This window comes from Euleptes europaea, chromosome 5 (genome assembly GCF_029931775.1).
Source record: "Euleptes europaea isolate rEulEur1 chromosome 5, rEulEur1.hap1, whole genome shotgun sequence".
In the NCBI taxonomy this organism is placed as follows: Eukaryota; Metazoa; Chordata; class Lepidosauria; order Squamata; family Sphaerodactylidae; genus Euleptes; species Euleptes europaea.
The window spans coordinates 14,496,821-14,516,551 of NC_079316.1; the positions used below are offsets into that span (position 1 = coordinate 14,496,821).

General features: G+C 43.6%; 1 protein-coding gene across 2 annotated transcripts in view; it reads right to left on the minus strand.

The window, feature by feature from the left end:
* Positions 1 to 19,731, minus strand: part of USP13 (ubiquitin specific peptidase 13) — a 103,539-nt gene that overhangs the window by 49,883 nt on the left and 33,925 nt on the right. For both annotated transcript variants that reach the window (XM_056849550.1, XM_056849549.1), the window contains exons 3-4: positions 13,160 to 13,220; positions 2,037 to 2,158 (exon numbers count right to left, since the gene is read on the minus strand). In XM_056849550.1, the coding sequence (XP_056705528.1) occupies positions 2,037 to 2,158; positions 13,160 to 13,220 (183 nt within the window). The remainder of the gene's footprint in view (positions 1 to 2,036; positions 2,159 to 13,159; positions 13,221 to 19,731) is intronic.

Consider the following 19,731-nt stretch of genomic DNA (forward strand, 5'->3'; position numbering starts at 1 on the left):
CTGAAGTCTGATGAGATAGTTACACCTTTGCTTTCTGATAGTTCAGTGTACACAAAGTTATTGGAAATATTGTTTAAAATTACATTCAGGCTACGGGTATAAAGTGTACATAAAACATAAAATAAATTTGGGTCCCATCTCCAAGTTATCTCATTATGTATATGCAAAAATTCCAGAATATTCCAAAAAACTGAAAGATATGAAGTACAGACGACTTCTGGTCCCAAGCAGTCCGGATAAGGGATACTCAACCTGTATCGCAATCTAGCGGACTGCAGGCAGGGGGTTAGGAAGGCCGCCTTCTCTCCACCCAAGACTAGGTGGTGACTTCCTGGCTGAGGTGACGTTTGAATGAAAGGCTTGCCTTACACACTTGGGGCACAAGCACAGGTTATGCAGCAGGTTGGCAATTAGGATTTCTTGTGGGCTTTAACTAACGAGTAGCCCCATGGGGTCGCTTTGAAAAGTTTAGGAAGCGGTACTGAGGGGGTGTTAACCCTCTTTCCCAGCAATTATGTAAACTGCCTCTCCCCAAGCAGCGATTAGCTCCATAGAAAGAATTTCACTGCCAATTCGGCAATTTCCAAAGCAGTCGCATAAGGGTATTAGTTGTTTAATGCAGGAAATCCTAATGACTGCTCTGCCGCTAACCAACTCTGCCGTCTACAACCACCTGTGTAATCACAACCAGGACTCAGAATTCTCCATCAATACTCCACAACTGTCATTCCATCTTTCAAAATGTTCACATGTTTCTTTTAACAATGGAAAGAGGCAAGACTGATGTAACAATGTCAAGACAGACAGTTAAAATACATCCAAGATTACAATCCACAGTAATTCTACTAGCATAGAATCAAGAGTGTTTATGCAATCCTTAAACTTGTTCTTCCATGTGGATTAACAGACAGTTAAGCCAGTATTCACTGGGCTGGTGTGCATTGCGTGTCTGTCCTTTCAGTGGTAGGGTAGGGCGGGAGCTCTCTTTTCCTGTTATGTTTGTTTTTACCCTTAAGAGGTCTCAGGTAGCAGAGCTGCAAATGATCCCTGTCTGGGACCTCGGACCTTGCATTCATGGCTCATTACCAATGCTGATTTCTCCATACCCATCTCTCCCCTGGACAACACAGACTCTTCTGCATACCACACCTAATCCCATCATGCCTGCTATTCACATTTACATACTGTTAACATTTACATACTAACGCTTGTTTGAATTCACTCTCCTCTACTTAAAGACAGATGGATTCACATTCTAGCTGTATCTGAAGAAGTGAGCTGTGGCTCACGAAAGCTCATACTCTACCAGAAAATATTTTTGTTAGTCTTTAAGGTGCCACTGGACTCTTGCCTTTTTCTACTACTGCAGACAGACTAACACGGCTACCCACTGTGAATTCTTTTCAAGTAGACATAACAGAAGAAGCTTGCCACTTGGGACGGGCATCGTCAGATTTTTCTGAAGCCTGGGTGGGCCCGATCTTACCAGATCTCGGAAGCTAAGCAGGGCCATCGCTGGTTAGTACTTGGATGAGAGACCAACAAGGAAGGCTAGGGTTGCTACACAGAGGCAGGCAATGGCCAACCACCTCTGCTAGTCTCTCGCCTTGAAAACCACATGAGAGGTCGCCATAAGTTAGCTACAACTTCATAGCGCTTTCTACCACCATTCTCAGATTTTAAAGGGGAAACACAGTGTTATTTTAAGGGCTCGTGTGGACAATGAACAGAGAAAAGGAATCCCTCAGCAGTGTAAAAAGATCATTGTACGAAATCAACTTACCATTCTAAACTACAGGTGAATTGAGGTTTAACCGTAGCATTTTTTAGACAACGGAATGCAGCCAATATATTCTAGCCATTGACACAGCAGCATGTGGCATACAAGTGTATCCCCCCCCCCCCGGGAGCCAATACAGTGAACTCTTGCAGCATCTAAAATGTAACATCCAGTGTGAAACCTAAGCAACACCATTTATTTCTTTGCAGGACAGCCCACACCCTCCATTAGCTGACTGTCACCCGCAATCACTCACCAGTGCTGGTAACTCTTCTATATTGGGCAAAGGGATCTCATAGTGATCGGGGAATATGACGAGTTTGGCTTCATCCTCGTATTCGTAATCGTCATTGTTTAAATCGCCGTTGGATTCTAGATCTGCACGAAAACATCAACAACAGAAAACTGAGAACTGAGAGGGGATGAGGAACTAAAGTATCACAGAAAGCACAGAGAAGGGAAAATTCAGGCACCTGGTTGTCCAGACAGCTGCCTTGAATTTTGAGTTTGGCATCAAAGAATTGGAAACATTTACTCAGCCACATAAAAGTATGGCATAGTAGTCTGTTCCGCTCTTTTTTGTATGTGTTGTTTTGCTCTTACTGCATTGTTTTCTACTTTCGCAATTCCATTTTTTGCATTGTTTGTGATGTGTTGTGCTATTTGGGGGGGGGTTCTTGTTGATTTTTAGTTTCACAGGGTTGCCATGTTGGTCTGAAGTCAAACAGCTAGGTTCGAGTCAAGTATCACAGAATCATAGTTGGAAGGAACCACCAGGGTCATCTAGTCCAATGCTTTGCACAATGCAGGAAATTCACAACCACTTGCCCCCTCGCACACCAAGTTACCCCTATTCCATACCCAGGAGATGGCAACAAGATTTTCAGGATGTGAGCTTTTGAGACTCAAAGCTCCCTTCATCAGATAGCCACAGCTGATGGTAAAATTCTTGGGTCCCAACAAGGGGTTTATAGTCCAAATGGTTCACTCAGAGGTAGTAAAAATGTTAAGGCAACTTTATTGTTCCATGGCCAAAGAATCCTTCCTAACTACAAAGTTACAAAGCATCCTTCTGAAACCCACCCCTCTGAACACATGTACTTAATGCTTCATTTTACATCACTGTTATATCGTCTCATCTTCCACCAACAGAGCACGGCAACACAATACATCCAATCGCCTACTGAAGCACACTTTAGTAAGTAATGGTCTACGACGCATGTCCAAAAATTGCTTTTATTCAAAGTGTGGCCTTGGCTACTGATAAGCAGCTATGCTCAGAAGGCTGGAACTGCTTCTAAGGTTTCTCGTTGTTCTAGGACTAGGATGTGGGGGACTCAGGTTCGAATCCTCACTCTGCTGTGTAAGTTTGCTGGGTGGCCTGGGGCCAGTCCCACACACTGTGCCTAAGCTACTTCACAGGGATTTTGTGCGGATAAAATGGAGGGGAGCAGAACAAAATATAAGCCATCCCGGGAAGAAAGGAAAGGAATAAATTCAGTCAATAAATAAATTAAACAACCTAATTAAAATGGGGGGGGGAGGTAAAACTCTGGGGCTAGAACTTCCAAGCTGAGCTGGGCAATACAGGGACAGACAGAAGAGAGATCTGAAGAGTATCCCCTCCAGAAAGAAGTTGGCTTCTTTTTGGCATGTGAGATTGGACAGTCCTCCAGAAGTTACTGTACTCGTATGACACAGAAGCTATTTTGATAGAGTGCTCTGTTTCCAACGCTGGTGAGCTCTTTCAAGATGCTTATACAGCATTTCGAGGATCTCCATTTCCCCCTTTAGGGGAGACTCCGGCCACCGTCAGCCAAGCCCGCTGACGAAAAGGTTCGAAAGAGCCAACACAATATATGCAGAAAATGGAAGACTGATGAGATACCGGGGAAAAAGGACTGGATACACAAGATGATGGAATTGATGGAGATGGCGAGTCTTACTGCTTATATTAATCAGACTGATAATGTACAATTTTTGGGGGAGTGGGAGATGTGGAGAATTTACTGTGAAAAATATTTCCTGATGGGTCATTTTAAAGGATACCCTTTGATTTAATCCCTCACATTTATTTGGTATACTGATAATATTAGGATGATTACAGGTATATTAACTAGATAAAATAAGATACTTATAAAATAACTGAGTAGAGGGGGATTATACTGTTAGCAAAAGTATATACAATTTAATTTTGGACAGAAGAGAGTGATGGGGAAGTCAATTTTTTATGTTATTTTTTAGATTAGAAAATTTTATAGATTTTATTTTATATTGTTAAAGTATTAATGGAAATTGATTTATGATGCATAAAATGAGAAAACAATAAAAAAATTAATTAAAAAAAGAAAAGAAAGCCAACACAAACAGCAGCAGCAACAAGACAGCGTGCTTCCCTTCTAAGGGACTGGAAGCCCTGTGAAATTCCATCACAATGATGATTAAAGACGTGCGGTCAGTAAAAGAGAGCACCAGAGGTCAGGAAAAGCACAGTCGAAAGAAGGGAGTGACGACAGGCCGAGCAAAAAAGAGAATCCCCTACAATCTAAGCATGAAGGGCGGACAGAGAAGCTGTTATTTTGGGGCAAGCAGTCAGTAGGGTAAATTTCCTTCGGACGCCACCCGGTCAAGTTCAACGAGCGTCACTCCAGCGAGGGACAACGGCAAACGCCTTGCCGCCGGCTGACGGAAAAGAGCAGCTGCAGCCACGCTGTCGGCGGACAAGGGAGCCGCGGAACTGACAGGCTGGCAGGGAAAGAAAAGAGAGGGCCTGCTTGACTCGACTTGCCCAGATCCGATTTAGAAGTGACCAACTGAAGGCGCTAATAATAGCGAACCAACTGGATCCCAAGCTGGACTCCTGGAAAAGGCGCTAAAAGCAAGATGTGCGTTGCACACAAAAAACACTCAGACCAACTGGCCTCGGCACAAGGGGGGTAGCAATGGCAGCTCCCCACATCTCCCCTTGTTCTTACTCCTCCGCCCTTCTAAGGGAAACCCGAAGGAGGAGTAGGAGTTGTTTTTTATACCCTATTTTTCTCTACCTTTAAGGAGAATCAAACCAGCTTACAATCGCCTTCCCTTCCTCTCCCCACATGTTAGTCTGTTGCAGCAAAATTAGACAGGAGTCCACCTTGTGTGCATGTGTGTATGTGGTCAAGTCACAGCTGACATGGTGAACCCCATAGGGTTTTCAAGGCCAGAGACGTTTGGAGATGGTTTGCCATTGCTTGCCTCTGCATCATGCCCCCGGTAGTCCTCAGAACCTAAGCAGGGTTAGCCCTGGTTAGTACTTGGATGGGAGACCACCTGGAATTATTTCCCCCACAAGTGGGTTCCATAAAAGGAATGTCACACATTTGAGCACCCCAAAAAAATACCTACATAATTCATTTATATATCCACCTCTGAGCCTGGCTGTATAGCACAGATCAAAAAAAAAATCCATTGCTACTACTGTTCTCTGGGTAAGCAGAAAAATGTTACTCTTTAAATTAATCAAAAAAGGAAAAGTCCCTCCCAAAAGAGGCTGATGAGGTCAGACAATGCTCCAAAAGGAGATGAAATTTTAAGAGCAGCGTAATGTCAGTTCAACGACTTGGGGGATGCGGTGTGGTTTCCAAGTGCCCCCCTCCGATTCCTCGTCCCTAGCTTGAGCTCATTATTATTATTATTACTGGTACTCCTCACACACATAAGATATTTGAGAACACAGGAAATGCCTATTCAAATGGCCGGAATGGGGGGGGGAGATTCTATTTGCAGCTCCAAGACAGGCTGGCAAATGAAGCAAGCTTATGAAGGGGGTCATAAATAACATATGTGTGTGAGGGCCATTATCTGCCTGTTTGGGAAAAAAATAAGCTTGCAAGGCAATTTGGACTTTACGGCATACCTTAACAGAATCTGCTACGTTGTTAACTATGGAACAGGTCATTTTTAAAGAGTCAGGGAGCTGAATCGTTATTTTAGAAGAAGAAGAAGAGTTGGTTTTTATATGCCGACTTTCTCTACCACTTAAGGAAGAATCAACCCGGCTTACAACCGCCTTCCCCTCCTTTCACCACAACAGGCACCCTGTGAGGTAGGTGGGGCTGAGAGAGTGTGACTAGCCCAAGGTCACCCAGCTGGCTTCGTGTGGAAGAGTGGGGAAACAAATCCAGTTCACCAGGTTAGCCTCCGCCGCTCATGTGGAGGAGTGGAGAATTAAACCCGGTTCTCCAAATCAGAGTCATTGCTCTTGACCACTACACCATGCTGGTATTACTGGGAGGGGCTCCTTCCCTTGTGACTCCATAGTGAGCAATGCGGTTTACAGATTGTTTTTTTGTTTGTTTTGCTGTCAGATCGCAGTTGACCTATGGCGACCCCGTAGGGTTGTCAAGGCAAGAGACGTTGGTAGGTGGTTTGCCATTGTCTGCCTCTACCATTAGGACCCTGGTATTCCATGGAGGCCTCCCACCCGAATACTAGCCAGGGTTATGTTGGAGCAAAAGGAGGGGGGAATCTAGGCAAAAATGTTCCTATTGACATTTAATTATGCACAATTCTCACAACGACTACGTGAAAGAAGAAATCACTAATCCCACTTCCCAGATGGTGGCAATGCGGCCGAGCGATTTGCCCATAGCTTCACAATTAATGCGTCACCCCGCTACACAATACGTTTTTCCCAGGGACATCCCTCACTTGAGTTAGCATGTTCTAGAAGCCTGTGCTTCCTGGGTGATCACAAGACTGATTTGGATTGAAACTACCTGCACATGGGCTAAGGGTGCTTAGACTTACCCCTGGAGTTTTCCTGATCTGAAATGGCCCCCGGAGGACTTTATCTGCAACACCGGGGAAAACGCATAGGTTCCCACAATGTGGAAAGCAGTGAGCCCCAGGCAAATTCATATCAACAAAACGAGGGGGGGGGGTCTTAAGCACTCTCTCGCAACACAGTGCAGAAGAAGAAGAGGTGGTTTTTATACCCTGCTTTTCTCTACCTTTAAGGAGTCTCAAAGCAGCTTACAATCACCTTCCCTCCCCCTCCCCACAACAGACACCTTGTGAGGTTGGTGGGGCTGAGAGAGTTCAGAGAGAACTGTGACTAGCCCAAGGCCACCCAGCAGGCTTCAAGTGGAGGAGTGGGGAAACCAACCCCGTTCACCAGATTAGAGTCCGCTACTCTTAACCACTACACCATGCTGGCTCTCTGATCTGAACTGGGCCTGTTTACAACCACGAGAGGCATGGACTTCAAGTACACATATGCCAACCCAAGGACTTTTTTTTGCCATCAAGTTGCAGCTGATTTATGGCGACCCTGAATGGTTTTCAAGGCAAGTAGCGTTCAGAGGTGGTTTGTCATTGCTTGCCTCTGAGTAACGACCCTGTTATTCCTTACCAGTCTCCCATCCAAATACTGACCAGGGCCAACGCTGCTTAGCTTCCAAGATCTGATGAGATCAGGCTAGCCTGGGCCATTCAGGTCAGGATCTAAGGACAAACCCAGGGAAAATGTAGTGTGTGGTTAGGCCTGGAGTTAGGATAAGAGCTCAAGATTTCTTAGCACTCAAGGTCCTCTTCACTATGACCACTCTGGCCTATGACAGATGCAGAAAACACCTTCAGATGTTGTGTCACCATCCATGTTCCCCAGCCATGTTTGAGTGCCACAGAATCAGGCATTTAGAACTGCCACGAAAATGCCTGAGGGGAAAAATCCCTGGCAGCCTACCCAAAGAGAGCCCCACTGCATGAACATAACCTCAGGAGCCAGCATGTGCAGGAATATCAAAAGCTTTTCCCTCAGCTCATGCACACCCATGAGCCGTGTCAATGTGCTCCCAATGTAACTCACCAGCCATCACACTATACTGTATCTCCAGCTGGGATATTTTCAGTGCAATCCTATTCAGAGTTACTCCAGTCTAAACCCACAGACTTTAGGGGAGGGGGCTGTAGCACAGTGGTAGAGCCTCTCCTTGGCATGCACAAGGTCCCAGGTTCAATCCCCGGCATCTCCAATTAAAGGGACTAGGCAATGTGAAAGACCTCTGCCTGAGACCCCTGGAGAGCCACTGCCACTAAGTAGTCAATACTGTCCTTGATGGACTGATGATTCGATTCAGTATAAGGCAGCTTCATGTGTGACTTCAACAGCCTCAGGCTGGAGTAACCCTGCACAGGGTTGCACCGTAACTACTAAAATCCACTCTTGTGCTTATGAGGGACAATGTTCCGTTATAAATCCCTTATAAATACATTTATTTTAAGAGAGTAACTGGTGTCACGTAACAGCAGCAGAGGAAATGCATTTTGTAAGAAGTTAAATGCAACCTCTTCCACCCCATAACTGAGTTTCCACGACAGTTTGAAAAAGTAACCCTATCTTCATTTCCGTTCTATCGCTACGACTGCTGCCAATCTGCATAAGGCAATGATTTAAAGTAGTTTCTAAAACAGATTTAATGTTCTTAATAGGTTTATAGCTCAAAGAGCATTAAAAGCAGGGAATGTGACAAATGTTCAAACCGGATTGACAGAATGCATTAGTACCTTTTAATTCAGGATTAAGAACCACCAAATCTAATCTCATACTGCCTTCGGTGCTAGTTAATTCATTACTGTTATATACACACTATGGTATTAACTATGTGGTTATCCTTTTTTTGCGAAGTCTTAACATATCACAAAACAGGATTCTCTAGCCAAGATCATGTAGGACTGGTATCTATACTTTTTGAGTGAGTATCATATTTTCTTAAAAAGCATCCATTCAATGCAAATGAGAAAATATTTCATCGGTACTATTTTTCAGGACTCCCAAAATTTTCCAGTTGTTCCACTGGAAAAACTTGAAACTATACCCTTGGATAAAAATTTCTGAATTGTTCTGGGTTTCCCCACCCTGAGCATTCACTTCTCTAGCAACAAACGAAGAAACAGAAGCAGATAATACACATCATGTCAAAGCCAGAGAATTCAAATATAAAATCATATGCCTACCAAACCAAATCCACATAATCAAGTAGCATGTACAAATCCATTCACATTTTAATGGATTTGTACATGCTGCTTGATTATGTGCATTTGGTTGATTTTTATCTATTAGGTACAAATCCATTCACATTCCCATCCTAAGCAGAATTACACCCTTCTAAGCCCACTCAGTGCATTTAGAAGGGTATGTAACTCCGCTTAGGATGCACTGTAGATCTACTAATGGTTTATATATTTTCAATTGGAGGCTAATATTTCCCCTTCTTCTCTTCCCAAAACGTAACTTGATACCATCCCGCAGAACTAGCTAACCGATTCAAGTCTGCAGGATATTTTACACAGGATTCAGACAAGAGGCCTTAAGATAAGGGCCTGAAACACCCCTTCTAGCCATTTTTTAAAAAATCAACCTGATTAAAAGCTCTGGAGCTTGAATGTAGTTTTCTGCTATTTTGGTCTGTCCTGAAAAAAATGTTTGCTCGGCTTTTGCTTTAGTTCAACATATTGACTTGGAATCGAAATCTGTACCATGTTTATTTTATCTACGCTTGCATAGCAGGATTGGAAGCTAAGCAGGGTCAGCGATGGTTACTGCTTGGATGGGAGACCACCTCGGAAGACTGGGGGTTGCTATGCAGAAGGCAGTGGTAAACAACCTCTGCTCATCTCTTGCCTTGAAAACCCTATGGTCTCGGGGTTGCCATGAGTCACTTGCCACTTGACAGCAGATAATTATTACTAAACTTGCTTGCTTCTCTATCACATACAGACACAGCTGCACATGCACACACAAATACTCTGCTAGATAATATTGTTCTTCAGATAGCTTTGGTTTTGGAAGCTGCTACCACCATTCAGCAGCGTAGGCCCACAAAAGCAAGCTGTACAGGACCAGACCAAGGATCCATCTCATCCCACAAATGAGATGCTCCTCGGATGCTCACGAGCACAGCTAGGTGGAGATGATCGTTCCCTACAGCTCTTCACCTCCAGTTGTTGGTAATCCTGAGTTTGTGACGGTTCCATTAATTATGATGGCTTCTCTTCCATGAATTTGTAACAGGCTGGAAATGAATGGGCAGTAGAACTTGAAGGAAGCAGGCATCAACGTTCACACCTCACATCTTAAGACACATTTCACCTGCTTTTTGCAAGATCCTCTTTTAGCTTTCCTCAGGCCTGTTTTTTCTGAGTTTATGTTGAATGTTGAGGAAAAGGTGAGGGAAGCAAGCAGGGTAGGGTATTATTTAGCCCACCACAGAGTTGTCTCAGGGTCACATTCCACAGATCAAAGTCCCTCAAAATGGGATACTAAGCTATTGTTCAGGCTCGGCGAGGGGAAACATTACATTTAGAGGCGATTACTCTAAAAGGGGCAGATTAAGCCCTTCGATACAGACTGTTGGAAACGCCAAGCGGACGCAGGTCTCCGTTATTTTCTCTGCAACTAACACAAAAATAGACAAGGGGAAGGGAAAAGACTATCCAGAAACAACAACCCTGAGCCAGTACATTATAATCCTAATGAGTCACCCCCTTTACATAAAAACAGCCACCGCCAACACACACAAAATCTCAAGCCTGCTGGAATCACCCATTTCAAACAGATGCGTTCAGAAGAAAATTAGAAGGGTTTCGTCGGACAACGGTTACAGAAAGATGACGGGAGTGGAGTCTGGGCCAGCTCACCCACTGCACTAATAAGGTGTTTCGTGCTTAACGGCTACCCTGGCAGGTCGTGCCAAGCGGACCGCTTGCCAGGCGTTCCCCGACACTGCGGTTGTCCTCGACCGGGGTGCTTCTTTTCAGGCCACATTTCTGCCCCCGTCAGCCATTTCGACAGGCCCAAAGAGTAAGCAGGAGGCCGGTTGACAGGCAACCCAATGCCTGTGCTGCTCAATCGAGGAGATTTGAACACGGTTCTGGCCCCACGTTGCTTCGGTTTATCCCGTCTTCCACACATTCCGTGTTCCGCCGTTAGTTTTTTTTGCGTCACATCTTTCCAAATTTTATTTCAGTGCTTTTGGGATCACGTTTGTGTGTGTTAAGTGCCATCAAGTTGCTTCCGACTCATGGCGACCCTATGAATCAATGTCCTCCAAAATGTCCTATCTTTGACAGCCTTGCTCAGGTCTTGCAAATTGAGGGCTGTGGCTTCCTTTATAGAGTCAATCCATCTCTTGCTGGGTCTTCCTCTTTTCCTGCTGCCCTCAACCTTTCCTAGCATGACTGTCTTTTCTAGTGACTCTTGCCTTCTCAAGAGTCACTGGAAAAGACAGTCATGCTAGGAAAAGTTGAGGGCAGTAGGAAAAGAGGAAGACCCAACAAGAGATGGATTGACTCTGGGATCACTTTTACCCCCATCTTTTTCTAGCAGTGGCATCTGAGCAGCATTTGTTCGCATGTGCAACACTACCCATGCTTTTGCTGGTTCCTCCTTTTTTCCACCCATTTTCTCCTGACTGGGCCATGACCCCTCCCTGTGCTCTCTTTTCCCCACCTTATTGATGAGGATTTTTTATTTAAAATATTTATAAGCCACTTTTCAACCTCAATAAGGTTTCCCCCTATTATAAATCGCTCTGAGATGTGCCTGTTCTTGGATATCCAGCACCCCCCCTTACTATTTTCATTTTTTGTAGGAAACTGATTTTGTATGGGTTGGGGGGGTTATCACTTTCAATTCTGGTGGGAACTGGGCTTGCCAGCCTCCAGGTGGGGCCTGGAGATCTCCTGCAATTACAACTCCAGACTACAGAGATCAGTTCTCCTGGGGAGGAGATTTTTCCCAAGGTCAAGACATCCTTGATCTTGAGATACCATTTCTAATCTAAAGTGTTTTTCAGATATGCTGCAACTAAGAACTTAGCAGCCACCAAGAACAATGAAATGAACTCCAGACTTATTTTGAGTGCTGTTTTATAATCAAACATTTCCAATAGACATTTTAATGGGATCTTATATCCTATAATGTTTTTATCTGAATTGATACTTTCTCACAGAATTGTAAAGTTTGGGGGCAATGCCACCAACAATGTAAAAAGGAACCAATGCCATCTCAGCACTTCCAACACAAGTTAGAATATGGGGGCTGCATGTAATGCCATTCTGGAGGTGTCAGATACTATCTACTACTACTACTACTTCATCTACATGTAATCTGATATGTTCATTCTTTAATGTTCAAAGAGGATGAATAAAGTGAATACTTATTCCATATCTGTGCCCATTCTTGCTCAGTAAGAGATATGTTCATCTCTTTTTCCCATTTCAAATTATACGTAGGATGTTTATTCCAAACTATGTCACCCATATTTTTATACAGCAGGGAAATGATACCTTTACTATTCCATTGCCTATCAGAAATCAATTTTTCAAAGAAAGTTAATGGTCGGGGTTTTTTTACTACCAGAGTTTGAAATTAATGTTGCACTAAGCCTTCATAGCCCATTTTACTGAACAGGAGCAGAACCCGGACATTTCAGAGGACAGGCCTCAAGGAAGAGAAGTATCCTCTGAAAAAGAGGAAACACAGGCCAGCCCCCCACCCAAGGACACCTGGCCATCGTAACTGCTACTTAACATCCTAGAAATCTGCAGCTTAACTCAAATTCATGCGTGAAATTTGGGCTCACTCTAGCCCACACTCCTCCGGACTTTAAAACTCCCTCGCCTGCAATCAGACCCAAATAAGGTTTTCTCCCATCCTTCCATTCCGACAGGCCTCACATCCTCTCAGATCTTTGCTTCCTAAAATTCAGAGGAGCCTAGCCAGTAAAAGGGATGCAACCCTAAACTTCACATGCTGAACCTGCAATCTTGCTCTCCATTATATGAGCATCGGTCTAACTGCTTGCAAAGAGACCCAGGAGCACAGAAAACAGTCAGCCTGGCCTCCCCAGCGAGGGCTGACAAATTCCTAAGGGAGAGTAGCAGATCTTTCGACAGAAACCTATTGAACTCACTGACGCATTCGGTCGCGTGAAAGAACAAAGGCCTTCTGGTCAGGAAACTGGAGGGCAGCTCAAGAGACAAGAATTTCAAGCTTCTTTTCTGACCTTGGGGGGCCTCCGACTCTGCGCTCCAGTGGTACAAAGTGAGGCTCCAGGAATGAATTTATTAATGCATACAGAATGCTATTGGAGCACAGATTGGTGCGGAAAGAAAGGGAGGACAGAACTCCAGAGAATTGCGATCCTTCTATGTGTTGCAAGCTTAAAATGTGCGAGGGGGGAAGCTTTACTAAAGTGCCGTTTTCTCCCATCGGGTGAATCGTTTAGATTTTTTACTCTGTTTCCAAAGAAAACACAAAAGTGGGTGAAAGTCAAAAACATGCACACACCCAGGTTAGTTAGAAGGAGGTTTGTGAAAGCGGCTCTTTTACAATACCTAAAAATAGCTTGGTGTTTCTCCTTTTTGGTGAAGCTCCACCAGATGCCCCTGTTACCTTCTGGAAAGAAAGAGAAAGGAGAGAGGGAGGGGGGGAGAAGAAGAGAAGGTTAAAAATCTAGCTTGTGTCACTACAAGAAAAAAAATTACTTGTGTGGGTGAAGCGACCCTCAGAAAAAGAGGGGATCGGCATAAAGCTAGCCTGAGGGCAGGTACCCAGGTATAAAATCTGTACCGTTGCTACCCTGTGGGTGACGTCAGCTCGGGACTGAATCTGGCCTCATCATATAACCTACCTCTGAACGTTGTTATAAAGGCAAAGTGTTAAGAGTAGTAACAGTAAAGTTATTATTAATGCCCTTGAGAGTGTAACCAGAGACTATATCTTGGCTATCTTAATATATAGGAGAATAGAAACTTAACTATAAGGGTAGCAGAAAGGATTTCCATAAATGCTACTTTGTACACCCTTGTATGACAAGCTGTACCCACCAAAATTCTCTCTCCTCCCTAAGTATTACAAGTAGTAGAAGAAGAGTTGGTTTTTATATGCCAACTTTCTCTACCGCTTAAGGAAGAATCAAACCGGCTTACAATCTGCTTCCCTTCCCCTCCCCACAACAGACACCCTGTGAGGTAGGTGGGGCTGAGAGAGCTGTGACTAGCCCAAGGTCACCCAGCTGGCTTCAAGTGGAGGTGTGGGGAAACAAAGAAAGCTGGTGCAAGCCAGTACAATGTACAGGGAAGAAAGTGACCAAAGCGATACCTCCCGTCTTCTGCTCTGAGTCGTCCCCCCACAAGAGAAAGATAGTACCAATTAGATAAAAGGAAGTATTTCTTCACACAATGCATAGTTCAATTGTGGAACTCCCTGCCCCAGGATGTGGATAGCTCTCTCCTCCATGAACATGTTCAATCCCCTCTTAAAGCCTTCCAAGTTGGCAGCCATCACCACATCCTGGGGCAGGGAGTTGCACAAATTCCCAGCCAGGGATGCTCTAATTTGCAGCTCAGCCTCTCGCTACACAAGTCAAATAAGCAGGCCCCTTTTTTAAACACAAAGAAAGAAATGTCCACTCAATCTTGTCGCATCTGTTCTGGTTCTGTCTTACTCCATCTCTGTGAAACTGCACCTGCCAAGCAATTCTACCCATACTTCTGTTCAAAGCAGCAGAGTTCGATTTGAGGCCAGGCACCCTGAAAAAGCCACTGTTTTGCAAACGCACACTTGAGCAGTTGCAAAACAACAACAATAAAGAATAAATGATACAAAGAAAACAAAAGAAAAAAATACATGGTTTACCTAGACCCTAGAGCACATCATTTTTGATCGTAAGATCTATAGTCATATTAGAGAAACTCTGATTACCTGCATAATTTCCCACCATCCCGGCAAAAATAGAAGGACTCTTCTCTCAGTTATGCTAGCAGATAAGATTCAAGAGATCACTTCCAAAGTTGACAAATTTGGATGAATAGCCTATAAGACTAGGAAAACTTGGGTAAGCCATATATACATTTTTTCTATAATTTTTATAAAGATAATATATAATTCTGTGAATTTACAATTTTAAATGTTTCTTTTCTCAAAAGTTATTTGACATACTGGAAGTTTGAATTATTAAATTGAGTCTATTTGTATTGGTCTTGGACTGTATAAGACAAATTTATTTATTTACATGGTTTGCCTGCTGCTGAGGCATTGGTTTGTGGGGTGGGGGAGGCAGTCGGGTGGGGGGAATCCAACAGAAGCGGCAAACTGCTTTTACACCACCGGAGAACACAACTAGTTTGCTTTTTGTGATTTTATGGTTCAGACATGCTCATAACACTGGGTATACAGTCCAGAATTTAGAGTCCAATACTCAGTTCAAAGCCATGTTTTGATTGAATGAACTATGGTTAATGCGATTGCCCGAATGTGAGCCCCTCTGCTAACTGTGGTTAATTAAACCTAATCCTAAGAATTTCAACTTTACAAATATATAAAGGTACTGTCTAGGTCTCTGAAAAATATTCCTGGAAACATACAGATATTGAAAAGGGCCCCATATTTATGGAACTACTTGTACCCTGCATGGTTAGCCAAGCCAGCCTCCTATCCTCGCAGCCCTGCTCTCTTACTCTTCCAGCTACCATACATGCCCCGGCCAAACATCAGACTTCAGGTTCTACTAAAACTGATTCAGAATAAATCAGGCTTTATCCAGATTCTGAAGTTATCATCAGCTAATAGTTGCTACCTTAATGCAGTGACCTCACACAAGGAATTCCAGCCATATACCCCCTCTGATACCAGCGCGGTGTCCTGGTTAAGAGCAGTGGACTCTGATCTGGAGAACAGGGTTTGATTCCCCACTCCTCCACATGAGCGGCGGAGGCTAATCTGGTGAACTGGATTTGTTTCCCCACTCCTCCACATGAAGCCAGCTGGGTGACCGTGGGCTAGTCACAGCTCTCTCAGCCCCACCTACCTTACAGGGTGTCTGTTGTGGGGAAGGGAAAAGGATTGTAAGCCAGTTTGATTCTTCCTGAAGTGGTAGACAAAGTCAGTATATAAAAACCAACTCTTCTTCTTCTTCCTGAGCAATTCACAGATTGCTGGATTTTCTGATAGAACAGTAACATTCTGTCACTATAGTTTATGTAATTACTCATCCCAAGGGGAAAAGGGGGATGGTTAAGAGCCTCTGTATTACTAAGGACTGACGACTCTCCTTCCATTTCAACTCTCAATTTACCACCTGAACATAAAAGCAAACAAGTATGCTGGCCTTGAATACCACAATCTCAAATATCCGGGTAGCTAGGGCTAGTGCAAACCACACATTTCTGGTCCAGATGTAACAACCAACTACAACTTACTTAATAAAAACCAATGTTACAAATAAACCAAAGTTATAACTAATAGAGTGTTTCCTCAGTGGAACAGACTTCCTTGGGAGGTGGTAAGCGCTCCTTCCCTGGAGGTTTTTAAGCAGAGGCTAGATGGCCATCTGTCAGCAAAGCTGATTCTATGACCTTAGAGGGAGGGCATCTTGGCCATCTTCTGGGCATGGAGCAGGGGTCACTGGGGTGTGTGTGTGGGAGGTAGTTGTGAATTTCCTGCATTGTGCAGGGGGTTGGACTAGATGACTCTGGTGGTCCCTTCCAGTGCTATGATTCTATGTATGATTGCACCTTGTCTGCAAGTGCAAATGTGAATGAGACACAAAAGAGATTGTGTCAAGCCCTTAAAAGAGGCAATCCCCATGGGTGCCTGATGGTACCCACCATTTTGTCTTGAGGATAAAGGGTCTTGGATAGGACAGCAAAAAAGGAGTTTCAGGTCAATGCCTACCAGCACACTAGAAATGTGCTAAGCTCATCTTGGACAGGCGGGTCACAGCTACGTGCCCTCTGCTTAGCCACAGACACAGACTCTCTTACATCTCTGGGCTTAGGACCCGTTCCATGTGGCTGCATGGAAACCCACAAACCCTCTCCCTTCTTTGGAAACCGAAATCAAACAGCATCTCTTCCCCAAAGGGGAAAAAAATGGGTAGAACTAAATTGACCAGGAGGGCATTTTTATAAAGTGAAAAGTCCTGTAGTCTACTTCCCTGTTTATTGTCTTTATTTTCATGTTATCACTGCATTGTGTTCTGCTTTTATAATTTCATTTTCTGCATCTGCTTACTATATATCCTGCAAGAAATATAAATCACAGTGAGCGTGGCTAAACTTAATAACACAAAGGCACTGTAATAATAACACAAGGCACTGATCCTGTGCAACCTGAACCTGATATTAGCAGTTTACTATTGGTAGTTAGTCCTTTTTAGTAAACACATACAAAACGCCGACTTTTTGTGTTATTAAGTTTAGCCACACTTGCTGTGATTTATATTTCTAGCATAGTTTACAGTCGAGTTCTGTCTTTTTTGTTTGGTTGTTACTATGTATCCTGCTTCATCCTTTCTTATTTGTTTATTTATTCGTCACTCTTATATCCCGGTCTTCCCAGCAAAGCCGGGCTCAGAGTGGCTTACAATAAAACATAGCTATATTAAACCATTAAAATACATTAAAACAATTGTATACCAATAAAATCCGGCCCCCAAAACAACAAATCACGGACTCTTGCATTGTCTTAAATTCTTGCAATCTTTAGTCGTGTTGTTTGCTGACTGTCTCATGCTCTGTGATTTAAAACAATGCACCTGTCACCCTCTAAATTGGCAAAAATTTATCAAGGGGCTGGAAGGGATTGTTGGGTATGTGGAGCAGCTAATGCACATTTTATACATTTATGGTGGGAATGCAGCAGAGCAGTAGAATACGGGAATATGATTGCTATGGTGATATCTCAAGGTATCCCCTAAGGTTTCCTTGTTGAATTAGGTGGATTTCCTTCTGAAAGAAGTCCATGAATTTGTACTTAAGGCAGAAACACCGGCAAGTTTAATACTTGCCCAAAATTTGAAGGAAAAAAAAACCAAAGAAGGAGGAGAGGTTGGAGAAGCTGTTCAACTGTGTACGCTCCCCTGTCAAGAGTGCATTCAACTGTGCAAGCTAACCTGTCCGTTACACGGCCACAAGTCCCAACAGTTTGAACAACTGAATGTTTTTCTGTCCAGAACGAGCAGTTAGCTCGAACTGGTATATTTTGATGTCTATGTATTTAGTAATTTGTGTTTTCAACCTTTGGGGTTTTTAAAAATTGTTTTAACAACATTTTAAAAATTCAACTGCATAATCCGCCTCGAGTCTCAGCAAGAGAAGCGGGCTATAAAATGACACAAATAAATAAAAACCCTCCCCACATTGCAGCCAGTTTGTGGCCGTGCCCACTATCCTTTCCTCAGGCTTCCAAAAGTGCCCACAATTGGGAACTCCGGTCTTAAACCCATAGAACTAGGCCATGACTTGGCATTCAGAACTAAGCTTCTGTGACAATACAAGGAAACACATCTTGACTTCAAGATGGCAAGCTGCTGCCCTCAGAGACTGACATGAGTTCAAGAGTTACCATCAGACAGAAAGTCAGTATTCTTTGGAACTAGAATAAGACATACAAAACAAATCAGATGCCATGTGGATTAACTTCACAAGAGTCCGCAACACTTCAAATCATGTACAATTAATCACAAACCAAATTGGAAACCCTGTAGCAGCTCATTTAGGCGCTCACCAGTTCACCACCATAAGCATTTCAGTTAATTCAAACGGATTGCCTTAATCTTTGAAACCTGAACAGACCCGTCTATTATTCTGCAGAGATTTATTCAACACAGATTTTCACCTCACAGCCTATTGTAAAAATTTGTACTTTCCAGTAGCCACAAAACAAAGATTAAACATATTTGTGAAAAATAAGCAAAATTTATCCAAGTCTGATAAAATGACTCAATTAAGTTTATTTTGTGTATGCCTGAGCAAAGAAAATTGGAACCTTTCCAATACAGAGTGTGTGTGAACATCTATTCAAGGGGTCTACTGGCAGAATGCTGATCATAACAGCTAGTCCAACGTTGATCTGTCAACATTAAGAGAGCAGTTAAGTTGGTCTCCGTGGCCTAACACTATACGTATTTGGGGCAGTTCCTATAAACAGATCTCATGCCAAATCTGTTGATTCATATCATCAGTCTTCTTGTGCAACCTGCTGGAAAGTTTTCCATGGAACAGGGAGAGCCAATGAGAACTCTCAAGCATCTTTGTAAATATTTATTCAGGGCTTAGCTACCAACCACTACGCTGCTCTCTAGCAACACCGTTTTTTCCAAACCTCTCCCCGTACTATTACACCTCTCTGCCAGAACCACCCAACGTACTCTCTGAAGGTACTAATCCTAGCCCTTTAAAGTCAGGAGTGGCTGCCATCAAAACCAGGCTCTGAGTTTCCAATAATGCAACAACATAGTGGATACCCTCAAGGTTTTTAGTGTCTGATGCAAGCTGTCATAGAACTGCCCTGGATTTTCTGGTAGGAACACAGTATGGTCCTATGGCAGCTGCATGTATATGCATTCTGCCAGCGTGGTGACAGTGGTTAAGCGTGGTGACAGCGTAGTGTAGTGGTTAAGAGCAATGGACTCCACCCATGTGAAGGAGTGGTTCTCCATTCCTCCACATGAGTGGCAGACTCTAATCTGGTGAACCGGGTTTGATTCCCCACTCCTCCACATGAAGCCTGCTGGGTGACCTTGGGCCAGTCACTGTTCTCTCAGAACTCCCTCAGCACCACCTACCTCAAAAGGTGTCTGTTGTGGGGAAGGGAAGGAGATGGTAAGCTGCTTTGAGACTCCTTAAAGGTAGAGAAAATTGGGGTATAAAAACCAACTCTTTCTTCTTCTATGTTGTATGGGCTTTAAATACCCAAGCATCCCTTTTAGGGCTGGTGAGGCAGAGATGGGTATACAACTCTTGTCACTCCTGAAAAAGTATTTAAAATAGCACAGCTACAGCAGAAGTAGTCATCTGGGGTGGCAGAACTTAGGAAGAAGGGAAGGAAGTGCAGGTACAACTCTGTCTTACACAAGAGCAACAATCGCAACATCAAGGTGAACAAGGAAATGGATTACCGGTAG